At 40.9% G+C, this 22,568-nt stretch overlaps 2 protein-coding genes across 3 annotated transcripts in view; one reads left to right on the top strand and one right to left on the bottom strand.

Annotated features, from left to right (window-relative positions):
• Positions 1-22,568, bottom strand: part of LOC307124756 (uncharacterized protein) — a gene marked incomplete at its 3' end in the record, with an annotated part of 457,096 nt that overhangs the window by 205,370 nt on the left and 229,158 nt on the right. The window lies entirely within an intron of this gene.
• Positions 1-22,568, top strand: part of ltbp3 (latent transforming growth factor beta binding protein 3) — a 59,138-nt gene that overhangs the window by 11,552 nt on the left and 25,018 nt on the right. For both annotated transcript variants that reach the window (XM_079815323.1, XM_079815322.1), the window contains exons 2-5: positions 18,312-18,460; positions 21,324-21,396; positions 22,085-22,251; positions 22,362-22,464. In XM_079815323.1, coding sequence (XP_079671449.1) covers positions 18,312-18,460; positions 21,324-21,396; positions 22,085-22,251; positions 22,362-22,464 — 492 coding nt within the window. The remainder of the gene's footprint in view (positions 1-18,311; positions 18,461-21,323; positions 21,397-22,084; positions 22,252-22,361; positions 22,465-22,568) is intronic.

The following is a 22,568-nucleotide window of genomic DNA, read 5'->3' as shown; positions in this document are numbered from 1 at the left end:
TATGTTTGGACCCCTGTTTTTATTTAATCTGCCATTGCAGGGACTCTCTATTCCAGGGCCTTGCATGGGCAACACTCTTTCACTCTTTTCTCTTTCATTGGTGCCCATGCAAACAGAGACACCAAAACATCAGTATTTTCTCAGTCAGACTAAACCTTACAGCTCCATTTAAACACTGACAGATAAAGCACCTTGTCAAGACTCTTATGATCATTCTGGATTTACAGTAGCACGCTCCAAGAAAATATGAGGTACAAATAGCTTCCAAATAATGTTTTCAACAACTCTCGAAAAGGAATTTCCAATGAGTCATTTAATCATAGACTTAGTTTATAGTATTAAAAGTTAGTGTTTGGCATGGCTGGCCTATTTCCTCTCTGTAGACGAAAATTTCAGTAATATTCCATCCTTAATGTCCCCTTTCCTATTCCTTCCTCTCCATAAATACACAAATACCTGTCAAGCGCTGATGATGACATCACAGTCACAGTCTCTTGCCAGCATTCCATCCATCCACGCTGCCTGAATTCTCACATCTCTGTTTAGCTTTCAGAAACTGGAACCTCTGCTGTTGCCATAGTTAAGACATGTCCAGGTCCCCTATTCATAGTTTTCACCTGACGTCACACCATTATAGGAACGCCCACCTGGAGGGCAAAACGAGGCTTTCCTCCATTGCCCGCCAGTAATTTTTACCAGGTTTGTAGTAAGTTTTAATGAAGTAAGACAGTGATATTAAAAGACCAACTTCAATATACAGCTTATTGTTGTTGCATACGTTGTACAGGCAAGCAAATGAACGCAGAATATTAATGCAACACAAGGTTTCTCTTTAAGTGTTTTTCCCATCGAAAACCATTATAAAGAAAACGCGTTGCGTTCATATTCTTGGCTCATCTACTCGCCTGTATATAGTATGCATCATCAAAAATGTGTAAACTGAATTTGATCTTTTAATATCACTGTTTTAGTACACTAAGGCACTTTAAGAGTGGGTTGCACTTGCACTAATGATTCTTTAGCCTGGCGTCTGTTTTGCCCTCCATGGCTCCGCGACAGTCACATGACTAAAAACTATGAATATGTGACAATAGGGAGAGTCTTTAAGAAGCTTGCAAGTCATCATAGCAAGAAAATATAAACTTTGAGATAAAAGAGAGGGATTGCTTTTTGATTTGCCGCGTTTGTTTGTTTGTAAAGATTTGTGGGTGAACGTTTTTTTTTAGGTCAGTCTCTTGACAAAAGTGGAGGTACTTTGAAGTAAGTTTGCTGTTTTGGAGAGCTGTTATTTGTGCATTTTGGAACACTAAAGGCATTTCAGCAACTTTTAATGCTACACTTTGTCCCTAGTTCTGAATGGTAACCAAAATGTTTGAAAGGAAATGCCTCTGTATTCTCAAGAAAGAGGCATCTATACATGCTAGAATGTTAATATTTGTGTTTGTGTGGTTTTTGTACATGTGTGGGTGTTTATGCATGTTGAAATACAGTACAGTACATGCATATGTCCCTTCAGTAAACACCCACTCTTCTCTTTTCTATATTTTCTCGAAGCGTTTGGTAAAGTCTCTCTGATGTTTTTATGACTGTCATGTTTAACACACAGCTGGCAGTGATTAAATATATAGTGAGTATATTTTTGGGGAAACTTGGGTTCAGTACTTTATAATGGGTGTGTGCTTGTTGTTTTTGTTATTTTGCTGGCCACAGAAATAAACACAATCCCACTAGAGGCTTTTGTCAAGAAACTGAATCAGGTTGAATATTCTTTTGCCCCACCTTCTTTTTTGACACTAATGGCCACTTCTATATTTTCGTTTGTTTGTGTGTAGAACTGCAAATTATAGTTGCTAACGTATAATTTAATGGGAGGGTTTGTTGGTGTGTTTGTTAGTTACTTTGTTAGCAGATAAGTTAGTTGGTGTCGATGTGTTAGCAGGTGTGTTAAGTGGTATGTCTAAGATGTTAGTTCTTAGTTAATTGGTGAAATGTTACAGTGGGCATTGAATTATATATTAATTATATTGAATATTATAATTATATATTATAATCAATACAATCTGTTTAGAGTAAAACTTTTAGTCTTTTACTCTTATGTACCACATCTCTTATATATATGCACATTACCATTCAAAAGTTTGGGTCAATAAGATTTTCTTTTGAAAGAAATTGAATAGTTTCATTCAATAAGGACACCTTAAATTGATCAAATCCATTTTTTGCAGTGCACAATAAGGTAGTGTTTTACTGATTGTTTTTGGATCAGCCTCATGACCATAATCAGTTTGTTTGGAGCACCAACCACCAATTTCATGTCTGAGCATTTCTGTTTAATTGAGCTTTGACTTTATATGTTCATATGGCCTTTTCCCTGAATTTCTCAATCCAGGGGTGAAGTAATGATCTGAAAGTGTTGGCTCATCAATATTAATTAGATGATGTAACATAACATCAGGTCAGTGGTTGCCCTGCCATATTAGGATTACTGCTTGTTCAATCCAGTGCCAAAATAACCAGTTGGCAGAGGTGTCTACCTGGTCTTAAATGTGTTGTTGTGTATGGATTTTTCTTTTATATTTTAAACATTTATTGGAGGACATTATATTGTAAGAATTTGGCAAAATTAAACTCTTGGTTGCATTTATTCCACATCTGATCAATCCCCTTCCCTTTGTTATGTTTCAATGGGTCTCTCATTAACCAAACTCGCCTGTAGGTTTTGAAGCTTATCTGAACTGAATAACCCTGCGGCTGAAGCATTTGTGACTAATGTTGTCTGGTGCTAAAGTGATTCATCTGTGTGAGGAGGTGGATGGGTGTGAAAGCACTGCTACTTTATTAATGATAGAGCTTCTCTCTCTCTCTCTCTCTCTCTCTCTCTCTCTCTCTCTCTCTCTCTCTCTCTCTCTCTCTCTCTCTCTCTCTCTCTCTCTCTCTCTCTCTTTTTTTTATATATATATATATATATATATATATATATATACTGGATGTAATAGAGTAATAAATATAATGAATAAAAACATCAGTGGTTCATCATTATGTCATGTGTCTTTCTGCCACGGAGATCCCATGCTTTGTGTGTATGTGTCTGAGCTTGCTGGCCTTTAAATCAGGGTATCTGAGGAATGTGAAAATTTCTTTGCTTCTGTACCATTGGTACTGTACCACTGCACTCATGACTCTCTCTCTCTCTCTCTCTCGCACGTGCACACACACACACACACACACACACACACACACACACACACACACACACACACACACACACACACACCTAATGGTCTAGTTCCTGCTCAGCCACTAGGAAAATGTATCACACTTGGCACCTAAAACACGTGTGAATGTTTTAAACAGTCAAATTTTTTCCTTTTCCACTATCTATCATTTTTATATGAATTTATATTTTAATTCTCTCCTTCCTTCCAAACCTCTGAAACGATTATACCTAGTTGTTTCCTTTGTTTAGAAAATGTTATGTTTATGGCCAATAATTTGCTACTAAACTAATTTAAAAGCTTTGTGTTTTCTAAGAAAGTATTAACCGTGTGTGTTTTGAGTGATGTGTGTGTTCATGTTTTTCTATCCCATTGGGGATTGGGGGCCCTGTCCGCGCGTCTTTCAAAGTATACTACACACAACGGATGCGCGCGGATGATCGCGTTCGACACATGCGCAGTAAAAAAGTGTCTATGCTCTACCAGACATCGGAGGGCAGCACTGAGTCCTGTCATCAACGGGACATTCGCTGGGCATGATCGGAGAAGAATTGTAGTGCATCCACCATTGCAACATAGTTTGGAAGAAACACTGAAGAATCAAAAATTCTCTCTTTTTTTCAAGCGTGTTGTTTTTAAACCGGTCTTTGCACTATCTTCTTCGACGGCTGAACACTGTGCTCAATACTGTGCGTATTGCCACCTAGTGGACTCTTCTGTACTGCTGACGCATGCGCTGTTGCACGCGGACCGTCCGCGCGGTCTGAAAATTTGGGCTGCGCGCGGACGGGGTGTGCGGCCGGTCGCGAGCCCTCCGAATGACGAAAATTACGTCATGCGGGCGGTGCACGAACGCGGACGGCCGAAGTATACCCAGTATACGCATGCGCCAGCAGTACAGAAGAGTCCACTAGGTGGCAATACACACAGTATTGAGCACAGTGTTCAGCCGTCGAAGAAGATAGTGCAAAGACCGGTTTAAAAACAATACGCTTGAAAAAAAAGAGAGAATTTTTGATTCTTCAGTGTTTCTTCCAAACTATGTTGCAATGGTGGATCCACTACAGTTCTTCTCCGATCATGCCCAGCAAATGTCCCTTTGATGACAGGACTCAGTGCTGCCCTCCGATGTCTGGTAGAGCATAGACACTTTTTTACTGCGCATGTGTCGAACGCGATCCTCCGCGCGCATCCGTTGTGTAGTATACTTTAAAAGACGCGCGGACAGGGCTGCGCGCGTGACGCGTCCGGGCGCGGTAAGTGAAGTATACCCGGGCCTTAAGGGGATAGAATAAGAACCATTATGTTTTTAGAGAGTCCCCACAATGATAGCGAACCAGACATGAGTGTGAGTGTGTGTGTGTGTGTATATATATATATATATATATATATATATATACACACTCACCTAAAGGATTATTAGGAACACCATATACTGTGTTTGACCCCCTTTCGCCTTCAGAACTGCCTTAATTCTGCGTGGCATTGATTCAACAAGGTGCTGAAAGCATTCTTTAGAAATGTTGGCCCATATTGATAGGATAGCATCTTGCAGTTGATGGAGATTTGTGGGATGCACAATCAGGGCACGAAGCTCTCGTTCCACCACATCCCAAAGATGCTCTATTGGGTTGAGATCTGGTGACTGTGGGGGCCATTTTGGTACAGTGAACTCATTGTCATGTTCAAGAAACCAATTTGAAATGATTCGAGCTTTGTTGACATGGTGCATTATCCTGCTGGAAGGAGCCATCAGAGGATGGGTATATGTTGGTCATAAAGGGATGGACATGGTCAGAAACAATGCTCAGGTAGGCCGTGGCATTTAAACGATGCCCAATTGGCACTAAGGGGCCTAAAGTGTGCCAAGAAAACATCCCCCACACCATTCCACCACCACCACCAGCCTGCACAGTGGTAACAAGGCATGATGGATCCATGTTCTCATTCTGTTTACGCCAAATTCTGACTCCACCATCTGAATGTCTCAACAGATATCGAGACTCATCAGAACAGGCAACATTTTTCCAGTCTTCAACTGTCCAATTTTGGTGAGCTCGTGCAAATTGTAGCCTCTTTTTCCTATTTGTAGTGGAGATGAGTGGTACCCGGTGGGGTCTTCTGCTGTTGTAGCCCATCCGCCTCAAGGTTGTGCGTGTTGTGGCTTCACAAATGCTTTGCTGCATACCTCGGTTGTAACGAGTGGTTATTTCAGTCAAAGTTGCTCTTCTATCAGCTTGAATCAGTCGGCCCATTCTCCTCTGACCTCTAGCATCAACAAGGCATTTTCGCCCACAGGACTGCGCATTCTTGATGTTTTTCCCTTTTCACACCATTCTTTGTAAACCCTAGAAATGGTTGTGCGTGAAAATCCCAGTAACTGAGCAGATTGTGAAATACTCAGGCCTAGTCCACACGTACACGGATATTTTTATAACCGGAGTTTTTCCTCCTCCGTTTTAAAAAACAATCACGTCCACACAAGCACAGTTTTAAAAAAATCTCCGTCCACATGAAAACGCAAAACCGCGCTATGATTGGCTGCTTGATTTCCACATGGGTCCCATCCACGGCACCGATGCACTGAGGGATGCCATGGGCTCAGTGAAACCCTTCTACAAGTTTACTTTGGAATCAGTGACACTGACAGGTAACTGTAGGGGCAGGGCTCAAGTTGACTGAAGCTTCACACACTTGCCTTACTATGTTGTATTTTTGTATTCTGGCGCCTCTGTTCTGCAATACAATGAGATAACTGCGCATGTATCTGTATGTAATAAGCGCTGTTAGCAGAGTTATTAAAAGTTACGTCCGCCATTGCATAGACTCCACTCATGTATAAACAAAAGCGATTACGGCGCACAATCTGATGTCAAACAAAGGAGAGAACGGCGCACATTTCGACTTAACAAGCCGAAATCTCCGGTTTCACCGTCTACACGACAACGCTGTAACCGGAGTTTCTAAAAAACTTCCCCCTGGCCGGAGTTTTCAAAAAAGTCCGGTTTCAGTAACCGGATACTGCGTTTGCGTGTGGACGAACAGTCAAACCGCGTAGAAAAAGCTGCGGTTTTGAAAATACCCGTGTTCGTGTGGACAGGGCCTCAGACCGGCCCGTCTGGCACCACCAACCATGCCACGCTCAAAATTGCTTAAATCACCTTTCTTTCCCATTCTGACATTCAGTTTGGAGTTCAGGAGATTGTCTTGACCAGGACCACACCCCTAAATGCATTGAAGCAACTGCCATGTGATTGGTTGATTAGATAATTGCATTAATGAGAAATTGAACAGGTGTTCCTAATAATCCTTTAGGTGAGTGTGTGTGGGTGTGTGTGTGTGGGTGTGGGTGTGGGTGTGTGTGGTTTCAGAGAGAAGTCAGAGCACATCAATATTTTTTCATACCCCTGCTTGCAAAAGGTAAATTTTTTGGGTTTAAGGCATTTATTGAGTATAAGATGAGATAAACAGTAACAGACAGAATGAGAGTCTACATGGGGAACAGAGCTGACTGACAAAAATGTTAGAGTTTGTTTGATACTTGTCTCTGAATTTACTAAGAAACTTTATTAACACATCCTAGAAATAAGAAAAATGCTTTGTTGTCTTACAAAAACTGTTGAATATGTAGTGTAAACACTGTGAACAGAATATTATCTGATAAATTATAGTTTAAATAATAATATTACATAATAATGAGCCAAAGTTTGGCTTCTTTCGGTTGACTTGCACACATACCATTAAAAGTTTTTTAATTAAAAAAAATATGCTTTTATTCAGCAAGGACACATCAAATTGATCAAAAGCGACCGTAAAAACTTTACATTACTACAAAAAATATATATTTCAAATAACTGCTGTTTATAAATAAAAAGTATTAACCAGAACAATTTTCAACATTGATAATATAAAGAAATGTTCCCTGGGAACTAAATCAGCATATTAGAATGATTTCTGAAGGATCATGTGACACTGAAGACTGGAGTAATGATACTGAAAATTTGCCATCACAGGAATGGAAAACAGTTATTTTTTTAAATTGTAATACTATTTCAAAAAATATTACCGTTTGTACTGCATTTTTGATCCAACAAATGCAGCCTTTATGAGCATAAGAAAATTTAAAAACATTAAAAAAAATCTTAAAAAACTCAATCTTCTGAATGGTAGTGTAGGTGACTTTTGTATATAATTTGCAGTGGGCACAACGGGCATTGCTCTGGCAAAGGCCGATTGCACATAGAGATTCCACAGGACAAATCTATTGCTCAGAAGTTGGTCTCAAGAGACTTAGTATTAATTTATTGTTTCTGTTAAAAACACTATTTAAAAGAGAAATAAAAATAAACACAGGCAAGATCATTGTTGACATACAATAAGAGTAATGGGCAACACAAGTAATGTGTATTGCATAACTCTGATAAGAAATGTTTGCGTTCATAATGAAACCTCTAACTTTTGAAGATGTTGGTATCTTGGTAAATCAGAGCACCGTCTGAGACATTGTTAAGATAGTTAGATACTTTTGTGTTTGATGACAGATTGAAAGCAAAAGTCTTAGTTTGCTCTCTAATCATATTGCCGTCTAGGAGAATTTACAGATGAAAGGCATCTCATATGTATAATTTTGATTTGGCACAGGATGTTTTTTTAATGAGCTTTTACCTGGCATTTGACTGAGGCTGAAGTAACCCACTGCCATGTGATGCAGGGCTTGACATTAAGCATGTTCACGTGCTTGTCCTTTGGACAAGTAAATCTGTCATCCACTTGTCGGAGTAAAAAATGTGCTTGTCCGGAATTTTTTTTTTTTTTTTTTTTTTTGTGTGTTGTAAATAAAATTTATTCTGAAGCAATATTCTCACCAGTGTTCAATCAGCTTTGACATATGCATATTTGTGATATTTTTACCTTTTATAAAGGGCATTTTTCCCCTAATCTTATTAAATATAGGCTATGATTCAGCTCTCCTTTTATATTCTTAAATTGGATCAATAAATTAAATTAGAAGACGACACTAGCTGTTACCAGTCAAATTAAATAATTTACACTGAAAAATTACAACTGCATTAAATAATGTTATGAGATTGTTTTAAATATTTTTTGAATATACAAATAAGAAATGTTGGAAAGATGAAACTAAACCACCAGTAGGTGGCAGCAGGTGACCGTCTGAATGAGTGAGTCATTGAGTCGATTCGTTCAAACGCTGATTCATTCAAGAATGAGGTAGTAGTTTACGAATAGTTCATTGAATCTTTGATTCTATCGATTCATTCAAAACGCTGAATCATTCACTTGACACGTTGCTGTGACACGCGTTCTGCTGTGATCTTTTGGAACTATTTTCGCTGCTGAAATAGAACAAAAACACTCAATATTGCATCTAAAATATAAGTGACTTAATGTTAATAATTGTTTATGGAACTGTCATATGAAATCAGTGTCCTTTTCATTCGTGATGTTATTCAGGAAAACAGCACTCTTGGTAAAGTGACGTTGCAACTGTATCATGTTATAAATATAAATAAACTCCACATTTTTACGAGTTTTTCTGAGTGAGCGGTGCACATTTGTCTCGATTTCTCCTCGAGAGGCTGCGCGAGCGTCAACAGTGCAACGTTAATTACCGTTAGTTATAGGCTACATTATTATATCATTCACTGTCAATCGCCACTATCAGTAATAAATGCAGAATCATTCTTGCACTTTGGTGATTCCCTAGTTATTTTTGCTAATGACGTTTTATCAGGCTACTTGTCCGTCGGGCAAGTAAAAATTCTCTTTCACTTGCCCCTTCAAAAAATCCACTTGTCCCGGACAAGCGGACAAGCGTTAATGTCGAGCCCTGTGATGTATATTTATCTTACGTTAACCCAAGAGTTTACATATAGTCACATATAGTGTGATGACCAGAACAGAAATTAAAATAGTTCAAGGACCTTTTAAGAATGAAGGTTATTTTCCCTGTGTGTCTCAGATTAAAGCATTTAGCCGTGCGGCTGTGAAGCTGATTTATCCCAATGCTTTGGCAGATTTATGGATTCAGCTGCCTGCTCTTTATAATGAGGTGTGAGAAAGCTTTCAGATTCTTACTGTAAATACAAAGTGATTTTCAGACAGGCAGTGGATTAGACGAGCACAGCAGACACACCCCCGACAAAAATCATCACACATTATACACGCCCCACCCATCACTACACACACACATGCACTCATATTGGGTCTGGTAAATCCATTACTATTCTCTTTGGCGGAGACAAAGAGTAAGAAAGTATTTGACATTCCTCAGAAATCATAAGCACACAATATGTTGTGTGATTTCTAGAGTTTTTGTCAGTGTTCTGGCCTTTCTAGGATTAAATTAATACTTTATAAGGAAAAAAAAGTTAGTTGATGCAAATTTAGATTAAAGGTTGGGTATTAGAGGACAAGGTATACTACAAAAGCATCACATGCCCTGAGAGCTAAATGCTGCTGGGAAAAGTCACATGTATGTGTGTGAGTTAGTGGTGTAGTGAAGTCTAAAGCTGTATTTTGAAACCTCTGTCTGTCTGGAGTACTGCAATTAACTCCGCAAGCACAGACACACTGAAACATTCCCACACACACAGGTTCACACACACAGCCTGCACAAACGAATGAATACATATGCACATCATAGGCAAAAACACAAGCTACTAACTACATAGAAAATCACCATATATATATATATATACACACACCCTGCACACCCACATTGGCTTTAAAGCTTCACATGAAGACACAGACAGAATGGCACTTTACGTTCAATAGATGTCTCTGCTGTGATTACCAGCCATTAGAAAGATAGAAAGTAATGAATAAAGGATGAAAGGAAAAAAGATTTTTATTTTCTGCTCCTATGGTCATCTTTTTTCCTCTAGAAACTAGTTGTTTGTTGATGTCTGTCATATAAATGTATCTTCTGGCTTGTTTTTTCTTCACGTTTCATTCTTTCACACACACACAGTTTCTCTCTCAAAAGAACATTCTCATTAAGTCATCCTATTTTTACATAAGAAAGAATGGTGGTGCTGTGGGAGTTTGAATCAGCGTGAGCGTGTGTGGGTGGTAGTCATACGCACGCAGACAGACTCCGGCCAGCTGTAATTGTTTCCGTGTGTTGTCCTCATCAAGCTACAGGAGAAGGCGAGCCACAGTCTGCTACTGCCAGCCTGATCATATGCCTTTGTGCTCCTCAGACTCAGAGTGTCCCCTGGTTGTCTGGAATCAGTAATCCGATTTAGTTTTTTTAAAGTTTTTTTTAAAGATCTTTGCAAAATACTGACTTCATGTTTGTTGGATCTATCATGGCTTTTTTCTTGACATAAAATGGTTTTCTGTTTGTCTATAAATCACACTCCTGACAACATTCCTGAGTACATTTATTTTAGCAGGGGCTAAATACGAAAATACTCATATGAAATACGCAAAGGGTCAAACTAGAACTGAAAGAATGCTGGTTTATTTGAACCAATGTTTAAAAATGTAATTACAAAATTTAAAACAATAGTTGGGTTTGTCCATATTTGACCCAATCATAAATTGAAACAACCGAATTTTGTTTTTTTAGAGTGTTTATCTAAAATTAAATGGTTGTAATTCATAAATGCTATGGAATACTGACTTAAGGTTGGTCTCTTTTAAAGAACACACTCAGAAGTGAAAGCACTTTAAAAGAGAGAGAGAGAGAGAGAGAGAGAGAAATGAAAGCACTTAAAGTGTAAAAAGTAGCCTAATAGAAGTTTACTGTAAAACTAAACAGTTTTTATACAATATATATATATATATATATATATATATATATATATATATATATATATATATATATATATATATATATATATATATATATAAAACAGACCAATTTGCTAGAAAAGCAAATCCATATGTCTAACCAAGTTTTGTTCCAAATTTCCAGTTGATATCACAAAAATTGAGCCAGCTAAAACGTTTCCATGATTACACAATGTCCAATTTCAAAATGGTTTTCACAGGAGGAGTGTTTAAGCTTTTGAATGATGCTTAATTTTTGATGATTACGGTAAGATAACGAAAAATGCAACAACAAAACTGCACCATGTACCCTGCTACCCGGACCCTGACAGTTAACAGGTTAAAATCATTGCTAGCATTTATGTAGTACTACAGTCAGTTACAGCTTAGATTTTCATTTGACTAAATATTTGACATATCATATGGTTTACTTTTTCCAAATTGTAAATTTGGAAAAGCCATAACTTTGGGACCTGTTACACTCTGTGCGTGAAATATCAGTTCTTTCCAGGCTTGCTGTCATTATTGTCTCTTATTTTATAATGGAATGCTATTCGTCATCCTCTACCTTTCATTTAACTGTCACCAAATATACTGTTGATTGATTTAAAGAGTTAGTTCTTCATAGAACAGAACAGAACAGAACAGAATAAGAAACAGACACTGGATTTTCCCCTCTGAAACCACCATGAGCTGGTATTAAATAAAGATGCTACTTGTGCCAGTGTTCCAGAATAATCTGGTTAAGCCTGGCTTGAATTTTCAGCCCACATAAGAGTGCTGTAACCAAACCACAGTCTGATGCACCACACTATAAAGCAGATAGTCTAAATCCTTGTTTAAATCAGGTCTTATTCTTTTGTGAAAGTGAAAAAATAATAAAATGTAGTTTGCAAAAGCTTTTGTCCTCATAAATAATTACTTTAAACTATACAACTATAACTATAACTAATTATACACTTTTCAGCATTTTTCACTCTCATTGAATACATTTTTAATCTCAGTGAATAATATCTCATATGCTCTTGTCTATATACAAATGTATAAAGGTTTGAATTACCTCATATAGTTAATTTATATATAGGGTAACTTCAGTGATTTAGCATTAAGCTTTGTGTCAGTAGAAACCCCGTAGTATATTTGAATTATGGTACTTTCCCCCCTCAGACGAGAGAATTATGCATTTTATTTCTTGAAAAAATCCTCAGATGACGCAAATATTGTCATAAAGAGGATTTTTTGTGTTTCAACTTTTCAATGAATTCCTATGAAAGTTTAGCTTCCATATGCGTTCAGAAAACGCGCCAGACTGGACACGCGCTGAGAATGACTGCCGCGCTTACCTCAGCTCTTACTTCCTTCTCATGCTGAACGAAATCTGACTCCTGCAGCGTTTGTGTGACTTTCGTTCGGCTCACTCACACTTTATTGAAAAGACACGTTCAGTTCTCTTTCATCATCTCGTGTTCGAGATCCACCTATGGGGTACCCTACCTGACCTCTGCAGAAGCATCCAATTGCACCAAGTCTGGCAAGACAGACAGGAGCGCGCAGCCAATGCCCGGTAAGGCCCCGCCCCTTACCTGCGGCATATAATTGCCTGCACGCGCTACTGTACTCCAGTTGACATTCGCTTCTCGCAATCTCTGCACTGACACAGCTCGGTCAAATTTGCGCTGCTCACCTATTGTCTGCAGGAGGAAATATCTTCCGATCAGCCTCCGCCGGGCGTGACAGTTTCTATTCTGACAGTTTTCTCTGTGTCTGATCTTGGAGCAGCCCACGCTCTCCCTCGTCATTCCTTTTCCACGGTTGCCGCCACGGATTTTTTCTGAGTTCTTCGCCGGTATGTCGCTCTCTATTCCTGCTTCTTCTGGCGCTAGTGTATCACGGGCCTGCCCGGCCGCGTGTGGTGCTCTTATTGCCGCTATGATTTTCACCCTTTCTGAGCGGTCTGCTTGGGCCTCAAGCACGCGGAAGAGGCCATAGAGAATCCGGAGAACTGCCTGGTGCTACCTAGTTACTCCTGAAATGCCACCATAAAGTTGCTGCTACCCAGTGGGACATAGTGATGACAGCCCGCCACCGGGGACCTCCCGGGGCGTGACTGCTTTTGTCTGGGCTGACCAGCCCAATCCTGAGTTCCCCGAAGAGGACATCTTCGCGGTAAACCCCCTCCCTCGCCGCCGATCCGGCAGGGTCCGGTGATGACGACGATGCGGGACTTCTCATTCGCGCGAATTGCGCTGCAGAATGCCTATTCGCGTCTTTGCATTAACTTAACATGAAATGTAACTTAACATGTAAATCACTCGCGCGAAACGCTTCATTCGCGTCCGGTGTGAACGCACCATCAGAGGACGAGGAGGCCATCCCACCCTCTGGCATTCCCCAGGCTAGCGCCCCCGCAGCCTTTCCTCAATCCATCTTCCTGGATGTGTGCGAGCGAGCGGCCGCTTGTCTCAACATCAGCTCCACAGAGCGCCACCGACCAGGAGAGGGATATTTACGACGGAAAAATGCTGGGAGCTCCCCTCGGCCCGAGGTAACAACTTTCCCGTTCTCCTAGCATGCGCTAAGCACACAAGGCATTACTGGACCGACCCACTCGACTTTAAACACGGTCTCGCGGGTCTGGAGATTAAAATATGGCGGCTCTCGGCATGGGTTAACCGCCCGCTATTGAGCAATCGCCAGGCACCTCAACCCAGTCCAGGGAGGGCTGCTCGCCCTGATGAACCGTTTTTCTGCTTCGGTGCACCAGGCCGCTTATAAATCCTCTGCCTTGGCTGTCAGGGCCCTAAATGTCTCCTCCCTCCTATCCGCTTACCAGGCGGAAATTTTGGACGACCTGGGCCAACAGCTAGGGATCTTCATCTACTGCATTATGGAAGGAGATCATCACGGTTTATAACCTTTTTTCTCCGTAACGCTCGTCAGGCCTTCCAAACCTTTGGGCGCTCCATGGCGCTTTGCTTTGTAGGATGTGACCAGGAGGAGGAGGACGAGGCCTTCAAGTTGTGCCTTCTTAGGAAGGCGGCCCCAAGCCAGGCGCCCCCTGTGCATTTGCCTAATTCCCCGGCCCCAGGACGTAACTTTCATCAAAACCGTTCTCGAGCGACAAGCGCTTTGAACTCTCTTTCTGCAGTAACCCTGTCCAAAAGACGGAGGGTTTCTTCTGGAGGGTGCCCCCCTCCCGTGGCTGCCCAGCCTATGTGTTTAGTGGATGGGGTGTGTTCCCCCCCATTCATGGGGTCTGTTGTGAGGGAAAGTGCAAAAGCAGTGTCACCACACCGCACATACTGTGTCCCCTCACTCAGCTAATAAAGGCTTCAGTTTTCCCAAAAACAAAACACACAAATAAACACAATTTTTTTTAAATCAATCGAATCAAATGAATTCGTTACAGAGAGATACCCTCTTTCTGCAGGGAAAGCACGTTCCTCTGCAAAGAGTTGTCACCTCTCTGTACTCACGCTTGCCATCCCTAGTTTCCCCACTAGAGGGTGTCATTGCATCTCAAATAAGCCAGCTGGGCATGCATTAAGCCAGCATGGCTGGGGTTGGCATGCTTGCTAGCCGTGTGTCAGCTTGGCGAACTGCCGCACCATAATGCTCAATATCGCAGGGCTATCGTCTGCAGTTTGCAATGAAACCCCGACGTTTCAGCAGCGTTCGCTTTTCTCACACAGAGGAGAGCACGGCGCACGTTCTGAAGGAGGAAATCCCCTCTCTTCTGAGTAAAGTTGCGAGTCAGGTGGTACCCCCCCAATCTGATAAACCAGGGTTTTTATTCTCGTTATTTCCTGGTTCCAAAGAAGGACGGTTCCCTCTGTCCTATGCTGGACCTCAGGGTGTTGAACAAACATTTGAGGAAATACAGTTTCAGAATGTTAATTCATGGTTCGCTCGCCCGCGCCATAAAACGGAACGACTGGTTCACATCGGTCAATCTGTAGATGCTTTTTTTCCACATAAGCATTTACCCACCACACAAGAAGTTTCTTTGTTTCGCCTATCAAGGCATTTGTTACGAATTAACGGTCCTGCCCTTTGGGTTAAGTCTAAGCCCGCACATTTTGTCTGTGCACGGAAGCGCGCTTGACTCCCCTGAGAATGTCTGGTCTACGAATCCTGACATACATAAATGATTGGCTCATCATAGGCGATAGAGAGAAAAGGTGTTGCAAGACACCCGCCATGTGCTCGCACACATCACATATCTGGGCTTCAAGGTGAATGTGAACAAAAGCAATTTTACACTCAGCCAGAATGTGATCTTCCTGGGCATGGAGCTGGACTCAGCCTCCATGTGAGCGCGTCTCTCAGTAGCGCGTTCTCTCTCTGATGAACTGTCTGTCGCAATACAGAGAGGGGGCGAGGGGGCGAGGGTGCAATATCGCACCTCTGGCTACAGGGTCTTATGGCTTCATCTATCCAGGTTTTGCCACTTGGACTCCTGAGAATGCGGGCGTTCTTGAAATGGGTTTTGTCACTACATTTCAGCCCGTTACACAATCTTTGCCGTTTTGTAACAGTGACGCGCACCCGCGCTGCAGCTCTGCAACACTGGAAGAGCGTGGACTTTTACGCACAGGGCACTCCTCAGTGGACGGTTATGTTGCGGAGAGTTGGGACGATGGATGCGTCCTTAACAGGCTGGGGTGCCACCCAAGAGGGCAGAACTGTGAGCGGTTTGTGGTCGAGCAAACTACATTCAGAGCACATGAATTATTTAGAGCTTCTGACCATTTGGAAGGCTCTGAATCATTTTCTGCCTTGTCTGCAGGGACATCATGTGCTCGTACGCTGCGACAATACCACGGCAGTGGCTTATATCAATCGTCAAGGCGGCGTGCGCTCGACGAAACTTCATGCCCTAGCTTACAAGCTGCTGGTATGGAGCAGATGTTTTTTCCTGTCGCTACGCGTGACTCATGTTCTGGGAATCCTGAACAGAGGCGCGGATCTTCTATCGAGGGGGAACCCGCTCTTCGGAGATTAGCGCGTTCACCCTCAGATAGTGAGCATGATATGGATGAGATTCGGACAGGCGTCCGTAGATCTATTCGCCTTGCGCGAAAACAGCCATTGTCCTTTGTTATTCTCGCTAAAGGACTTGGATGCGCCCCTCGGGGTGGATGCACTGGCCCACCCGTGGCCCAAAGTGCTGCTGTATGCCTTTCCTCCCCTGTGCTTGATAATTCCTACACTGGCCAGGGTGAGAGAGGGGGGCCTGTCTCTCATTCTGATAGCACCCAGGTGGCCCAAAGCGCCATGGCTGGCGGAGATAATTCCTCTGTTACATGCTCAGCCGTGGCGCCTCCCCCTCCGCACGGACCTATTGTCTCAAGCGAACGGGGAGATTTATCACCCACACCCGGACAGGGTAGTTCTCTGGGCCTGGCCCGTGAAAGGACGAACCTGAGCGCGTTAGGGCTTCCCCCGCGCGTGGTGGCTACTATACAGAATGACAGGGCCGTTTCTACACGGCCCTTATATGGCTGTAAGTGGCAAGTGTTTGATGAGTGGTGTGATGGGCGGGGTCTCACTTCAAATCAGTGTTCAGTCTCTGATGTTTTGTGTTTCCTCCAAGACCTTATGGATAAAGGCAGGTCCTTTTCCACTATTAAGGTCTATCTGGCAGCTATCTCTGCTTGTCATGTGGGCTTTGAGGGCTCAACGTTTGGGCAGCATCCTCTAATCCGCAGATTTATGAAGGGTGCCCGCCGCTTGTTGCCAGTCATTAGGGCAACGATACCTGAATGGGACCTCTCCTTGGTGCTGGAAGCTCTGTTTCAATTCCCATTTGAGCCACTGGGGGATATTTCCCTAAAGTTGCTGTCTTTTAAGACCGCTTTGCTCTTGGCCTTGGCGTCAGCCAAACGTGTCAGTGAGTTACATGCACTCTCGGTTCACCCCTCGTGCACTAAATTCTCTCTGGGCAGAAATAAGGTTTTCCTTAAGCCTAATCCAGCCTTCATGCCGAAACGTTTTCCTGCGTTCACATCGGGGGTATTGGAGTTGTCTGCTTTTCACCCTCCGCCCTTTTCCTCCGCGGAGGATCAAAGGTTAAATGCTCTGTGTCCGGTCCGTGTGTTACAGGCGTATTTGGCTAGGACCAGTGCGTTCCGGAAAAGTGATCAACTCTTTTTTCATGGGCTCCTCCCCATAAAGGGGATCCCCTATCTAAGCAACGCCTTTCGCATTGGCTTGTGGACGCTATCATTTTGGTTTACGAATCAAAGGGCGAGTATCACTGCAGGATATCTGCTCTGCTGCCAGTTGGGCTTCTCCCCATACGTTTGTGCGTTACTATAGACTGGATCTTACCAAAACTCCGGTAGCACATTCGGTTTTGGAGGTGGGGTGTTCCTAACCCTGCCTTCTCTTGTGTGTGCCACACAGATGGTTCATACCCTGCTTGTACACCGCAGTTACGTGTGTGCGTCGGTGTGGCTGGTTCATGATTATGAGACGTGTTAAGCACCGCCCTTTGGGGTGACCGTCTTTTTCTGGCTAACAGAACCTCACTGTGAGTGTATTGGGCAATCGGGGAGTTGTCCATGTCTCTCCCATAGGTGGATCTCGAACACGAGATGATGAAAGAGAACAATAGGTTACTGTCGTAACCCCGGTTCTCTGAAACATCGAGTGGAGAGATCCACCAGCCTTGCCCCGCTTGCTGCATGAGAAGCGAATATACTTACTGGAGTACAGTAGCGCGTGCAGGCAATTATATGCCGCAGGTAAGGGGCGGGGCCTTACCGGGCATTTGCTGCGTGCTCCTGTCCGTCTTGCCAGACTTGGTGCAATTGGATGCTTCTGCAGAGGTCAGGTACGGATGCCCTTCCCATAGGTGGATCTCTCCACTCGATGTTTCAGAGAACCGGGGTTACAACAGTAACCTATTGTTTTTAATTGTAGTGTCTATTCTCTAACTGAACGAAATTATTGTATTATTTGAAGATCAAACTGATGCTGGGGGCGGTGTAGGGAGTGGCCTCGTAAGGCAGGGAAGCAAGTGCATTCTGGGAGTTGTTGTCTTTCATCCACATGAGACAAAAATACATTTTCTGTCAGTCTAGAAGGCACCAAATTCAAAAATAATTTCACATTTCTACTACATAAATGACACATTTTAAATACACATTCAACTTCCCAGTGCTGAAATGCCCCTTTAACTATATGATATACAGTACAATAATATATCAACTATATGATATTTCATAATAATACTATGTAAATATATGCCAAACCCTATGTGGCATGCCTAATCTGGAATCTCTGTGTTTGCAGTGGTATGTCCTCTCACCTGCATGAATGGAGGAGTGTGCAGTACCCGCACACACTGTCTCTGTCCACCAGGCTTCACTGGACGCCTCTGCCAATTCTCACTTCGGACTCAAGCTTCTCGAGGCAACAAGCAGCCTGTCTACACCTTGCAGGTGCCCATCTTCTTTACACCACTTCCTCCATTGATTTATCTGTTAATGCACCCTTAGAAAAAGTTTTTTTTTCTAGTTGCCATCTTGATTCCAAACAGACAAACTGATGGGGCAGAGCCCAGTTGTGATAGAAAGAATGTTCTGAATGCGTCTCATGTTCTTTGAGAGTTTTGTTAGATCCTGAAGTTTTAAGATTAATAATTGACTGAGAATAAATGAATCTCCCAGAGTCTGTCAGAGCCAGGCGGCACACAAAATCCCCAAAAGTTTACTATGATTTACCAAATTTTTTTGGTGAAATATTTTTACACTCAAAAATATTGATTAAATTTTAAAGCAGTGAAATCAGTTTCATACACCGTATGAACTGAGTAAATGTAAATAAAAAAAGTAAGTAGATCTGAGTAACTGCATTTGGTACATTAACAAATAAAATTAACTTTTAATTTCCTCTAAACCTTTGTAAAATACTCTACAAAACCACAGATATACATGACATTTGCCTTTATTGTTGATAAGTAAGCAATACAGCATATATTACGGTTTTAACATGTATACAATATTGCCTACATTTAAACTCATGCAACAAGCATGTGAGAAGTAAAAATTAAACAATTTAAAAGTAATTCAAGTGTAATCAACCGGTCTGTTATCCATTTCCACCGTATCAGCACTGGTTCTTGTGCCGGAGTGGGACTCGCGCTCTGCGGGTGAGCTTCGAACTTCTTCAGACCGCCGTCTTGCGTTTCACTCATAGCCGAAAGATGCTGTGACGTGCCTGACTCCATAACCTGCCCATAAACAAACAGTGCACAGTTCTGAGAACATTTTATCATCCAAATTAATTATATTATTTATCTTTAGGAATAAAGTCGTGTTTTATGCAAGGCATCAGGTTTTTCAATCACACGTAAAGACAGACGAGATTAGGTGACTCACATTGGGTCCCTGTATGTTGTTTTGTATTAAATCAAATTATTTAAGGCGAGACACTACAGGTGAATAGGGATTTTTTTTTAATTACAAGATATCACTGTGAAACTTCTCCAGTTTATTACTGGCATAAACATAAGAAAAAAATGTATTACACGTTTTGTGTAAATTAATGTTTTAAAATGCAAATGAGGCCTTATATACTTAAATATATGCTCATTTGCATACTTTTCCAAAAACAAAATCTGGAAATTGGAAAGGACCATGTTTAAAATTCTTGGTTCTATTTGTTGACATGTTAGATGAAAGGGCTTTTACAGAGGGGATTCTGGATATCTTATTTTGTGCTTTAGTAAATTAGAGAATACTGACAATAGCCTTAAAAAATAAATTTTCGCCATGTTTTTTGAAGTTAAAGGACCTATAACTCAGGATAGGAATGATATATCAACAAATCCCTTTGTAAAAGCCTTCAGAATATAGTTCAGTATAAGACTGCAACAGTTGGTGCTTGTAGGTGCTACTGAAGTGGATATATCTGACTCTGAGTGTGAGAAAAAACTAATTTTGAGAAAACGGCCTTTAAAGTTTTATACTGTATAACTGCATACATTTCTATAAAAACCCCAACCTACAAACAAAATATATATTCAGTTAATTAATATCAGTAGTGTATAATATTTAAAACACGTGGAAATTGATAAATTAATAAATTATTAATAGCAATAGCTATTAGAGAACTACCTTAAGAGAACTACCTTAACAAACCCCAGTCACAAAAACTGCAGATGAACTGTCCCTGTTTGTTGTATTGGTCCATCTATAACTATTTGAATCTAATTCTGACGATGTTTCGTCGTCTAATCTGTTGTTGTTTACTTTCTTTCTACTAGCTCTTGCCACTTGGTCTTTTCTGTGAGCGTTTATGAGCCGATTTCAGCGTTGTCTGCACTTTCTCTTAGGTGGAGAATACACAAGCAATCGGCAGCGCGTGGAAATTCCCATTGACCAATCAGATGTTTTTGGCTGCAAACTTTCGCGGTTGGTTAGTTCTACAAAGGAAATGTCCATATTTGGATTAGACAGCGCTGTCTGTGAGACTGAGAGCTTTATAATGATACCAAGCATGACATGTTTCTGTGAATGGAGACGGCACGAGAGAGCGCGCTAGAATAATGTTTGATGATTTCGGGTAGAAATCTAAAGGCGCACGGTGACAAAATAGAATGAAATAACCACCTTAATGTGTAATGTTGACATTTTTTTTATTTTGACATGAAAGCTTACATGTTAAGGGAGCAAACTGGCCCAAAATCTCAAAATTGACCACTGCATGAAAAAACGATGTTTTCACCTGCCGTGTCTCGCCTTAAAGCACAGTAATGATTTTATAGATAAAATAAAACACACAAACATGAATTTCACAGAGGAAATGCACCTGCGATGCTGAGAAGAATGCTCTGGAGACTGAAGAGAGTTCAAACAGCCCGCACTTACTCAACCGTCGAGTCGTCGTCGTGTCAGAGGGTGGGGGAGGGGTGCATTGTCTTAATTGAGTAAACATACTCAATTTCTTAAGTGTGTGTTAAAAATGAATATTATCGAAAATATATATTATATTTGAATTAAGTAATATTTGTGGTTCTTGAAACAGATCTGTTTAATTCTCCATTCTCAAATATTTTGATAGAAATTTCACAAATATATTAAGTATCTTTTAAATAAAAAATTGGTTATTCAAATACTAAATTCTTTTAGTATAAAAAGCTTAAATATAACTTTACATTTTAGACAAAATGAACTGTTGGATTTTTAGTCAATTATTTTGGTATGTTCAACTCAATCCATCAAGTAAATGATATTCAGAGATTTAAGTTAATAAAGTTAATTATTACTGTGATATTTACTAAGCCACTGAATTCTTTTTTAGAGTGAAGGTGGGCGGCAGCAGATGACACACTCTGTGTTCACTCTGCAAGGCACTGGACATCACTCTTCTGAAGGTAATTGGTGCACTGGACAATTTCACTTTTCATTTGAATGAAGTGTGGTCTCAATCGCATACATTCATACCCATGTATTTGTGTGTAAAACCGGTGTGAGAATATTTTAATGCAGAAATAATGATTGATTGAAGCTCATTCACAGAACTTTAACGTTCTGTGCATCTATAGCTCAATTTGGGATGGTAAGTCTGGCATATGCACATGATCACATGTCGTCTAGGTCTATGTTTAGTCTAGATGTTTAATGTGTTTTTTGCAGTACTTGTTATTGTTAACTAAAACTAAAACTATTAATAATAGTTTTTGTTCATTGAAATAAATGTTAAATCATATAAAATATTCATTTTAGATGTAGCAAACCAACAAAACAAACAAAAAACTTTAACTTAAAGAAGTTAAACATTTGAAATGTTTCTTTGACAAATAACTAAATCAAATATGTTGAAGTGACAAAATTACTAAAACTAAAATAAAAATAAAGCTCAGTTGAAATGAAAAACTGAAAAACATTCAAAATATTAATAAATACTTTAATAGTACAAACTAAAACAACAGATTTTATTAGAATTTGTGATATCAAATCATTTATTCATGCTTAATGCTTTCTACACTTCATTATTATTAAGAAGTTATTTAAAAATAACTGGATATCTCCTTATTGCTTTATTTTTATTCATCTTTCCAGTGCAGGTCAATGTCCGTGTTGTTCACGCGCCAGACACTTCAGTTGTCATTCATCCTCTTGACCAACCAGAGAACAAGCCTCACGGTAGTAAGACTGTTACCCGCCTCCCTCCACGGACACATAAGCCCAAAGGGAGGTGCTTCCAGGAAACCACACCCAAACAGGCTGTGAGTGACAGTAGTAGATGAGATGATACAGTTCATTGCCCATGAACCGTTTTATTTTTTTATAATAATAAAAATAACCACTTTAATTCTCAATCTTTCTCTTTTTGTAGTGTAGTAACCCTCTCCCTGGTCTGACCAATCAAGAAGACTGCTGTGGCAGTGTGGGTAATTCCTGGGGCCAAAATACATGTTACAAATGCCCTTTACTACCTTGTAAGTTAAATTATTTTCTATTATATAACATGACTTTTCTTTGGGAGTTGTATTTCACTGTCTGTGCCTAAGATTAAACTGTGTTTCAAGCCAAAAACAACCAC

The sequence above is a fragment of the Gobio gobio genome (genome assembly GCF_949357685.1).
Source record: "Gobio gobio genome assembly, chromosome: 4".
In the NCBI taxonomy this organism is placed as follows: Eukaryota; Metazoa; Chordata; class Actinopteri; order Cypriniformes; family Gobionidae; genus Gobio; species Gobio gobio.
Note: the sequence above shows the minus strand (reverse complement) of the source record. Positions and strands in the feature narration are given on the sequence as shown.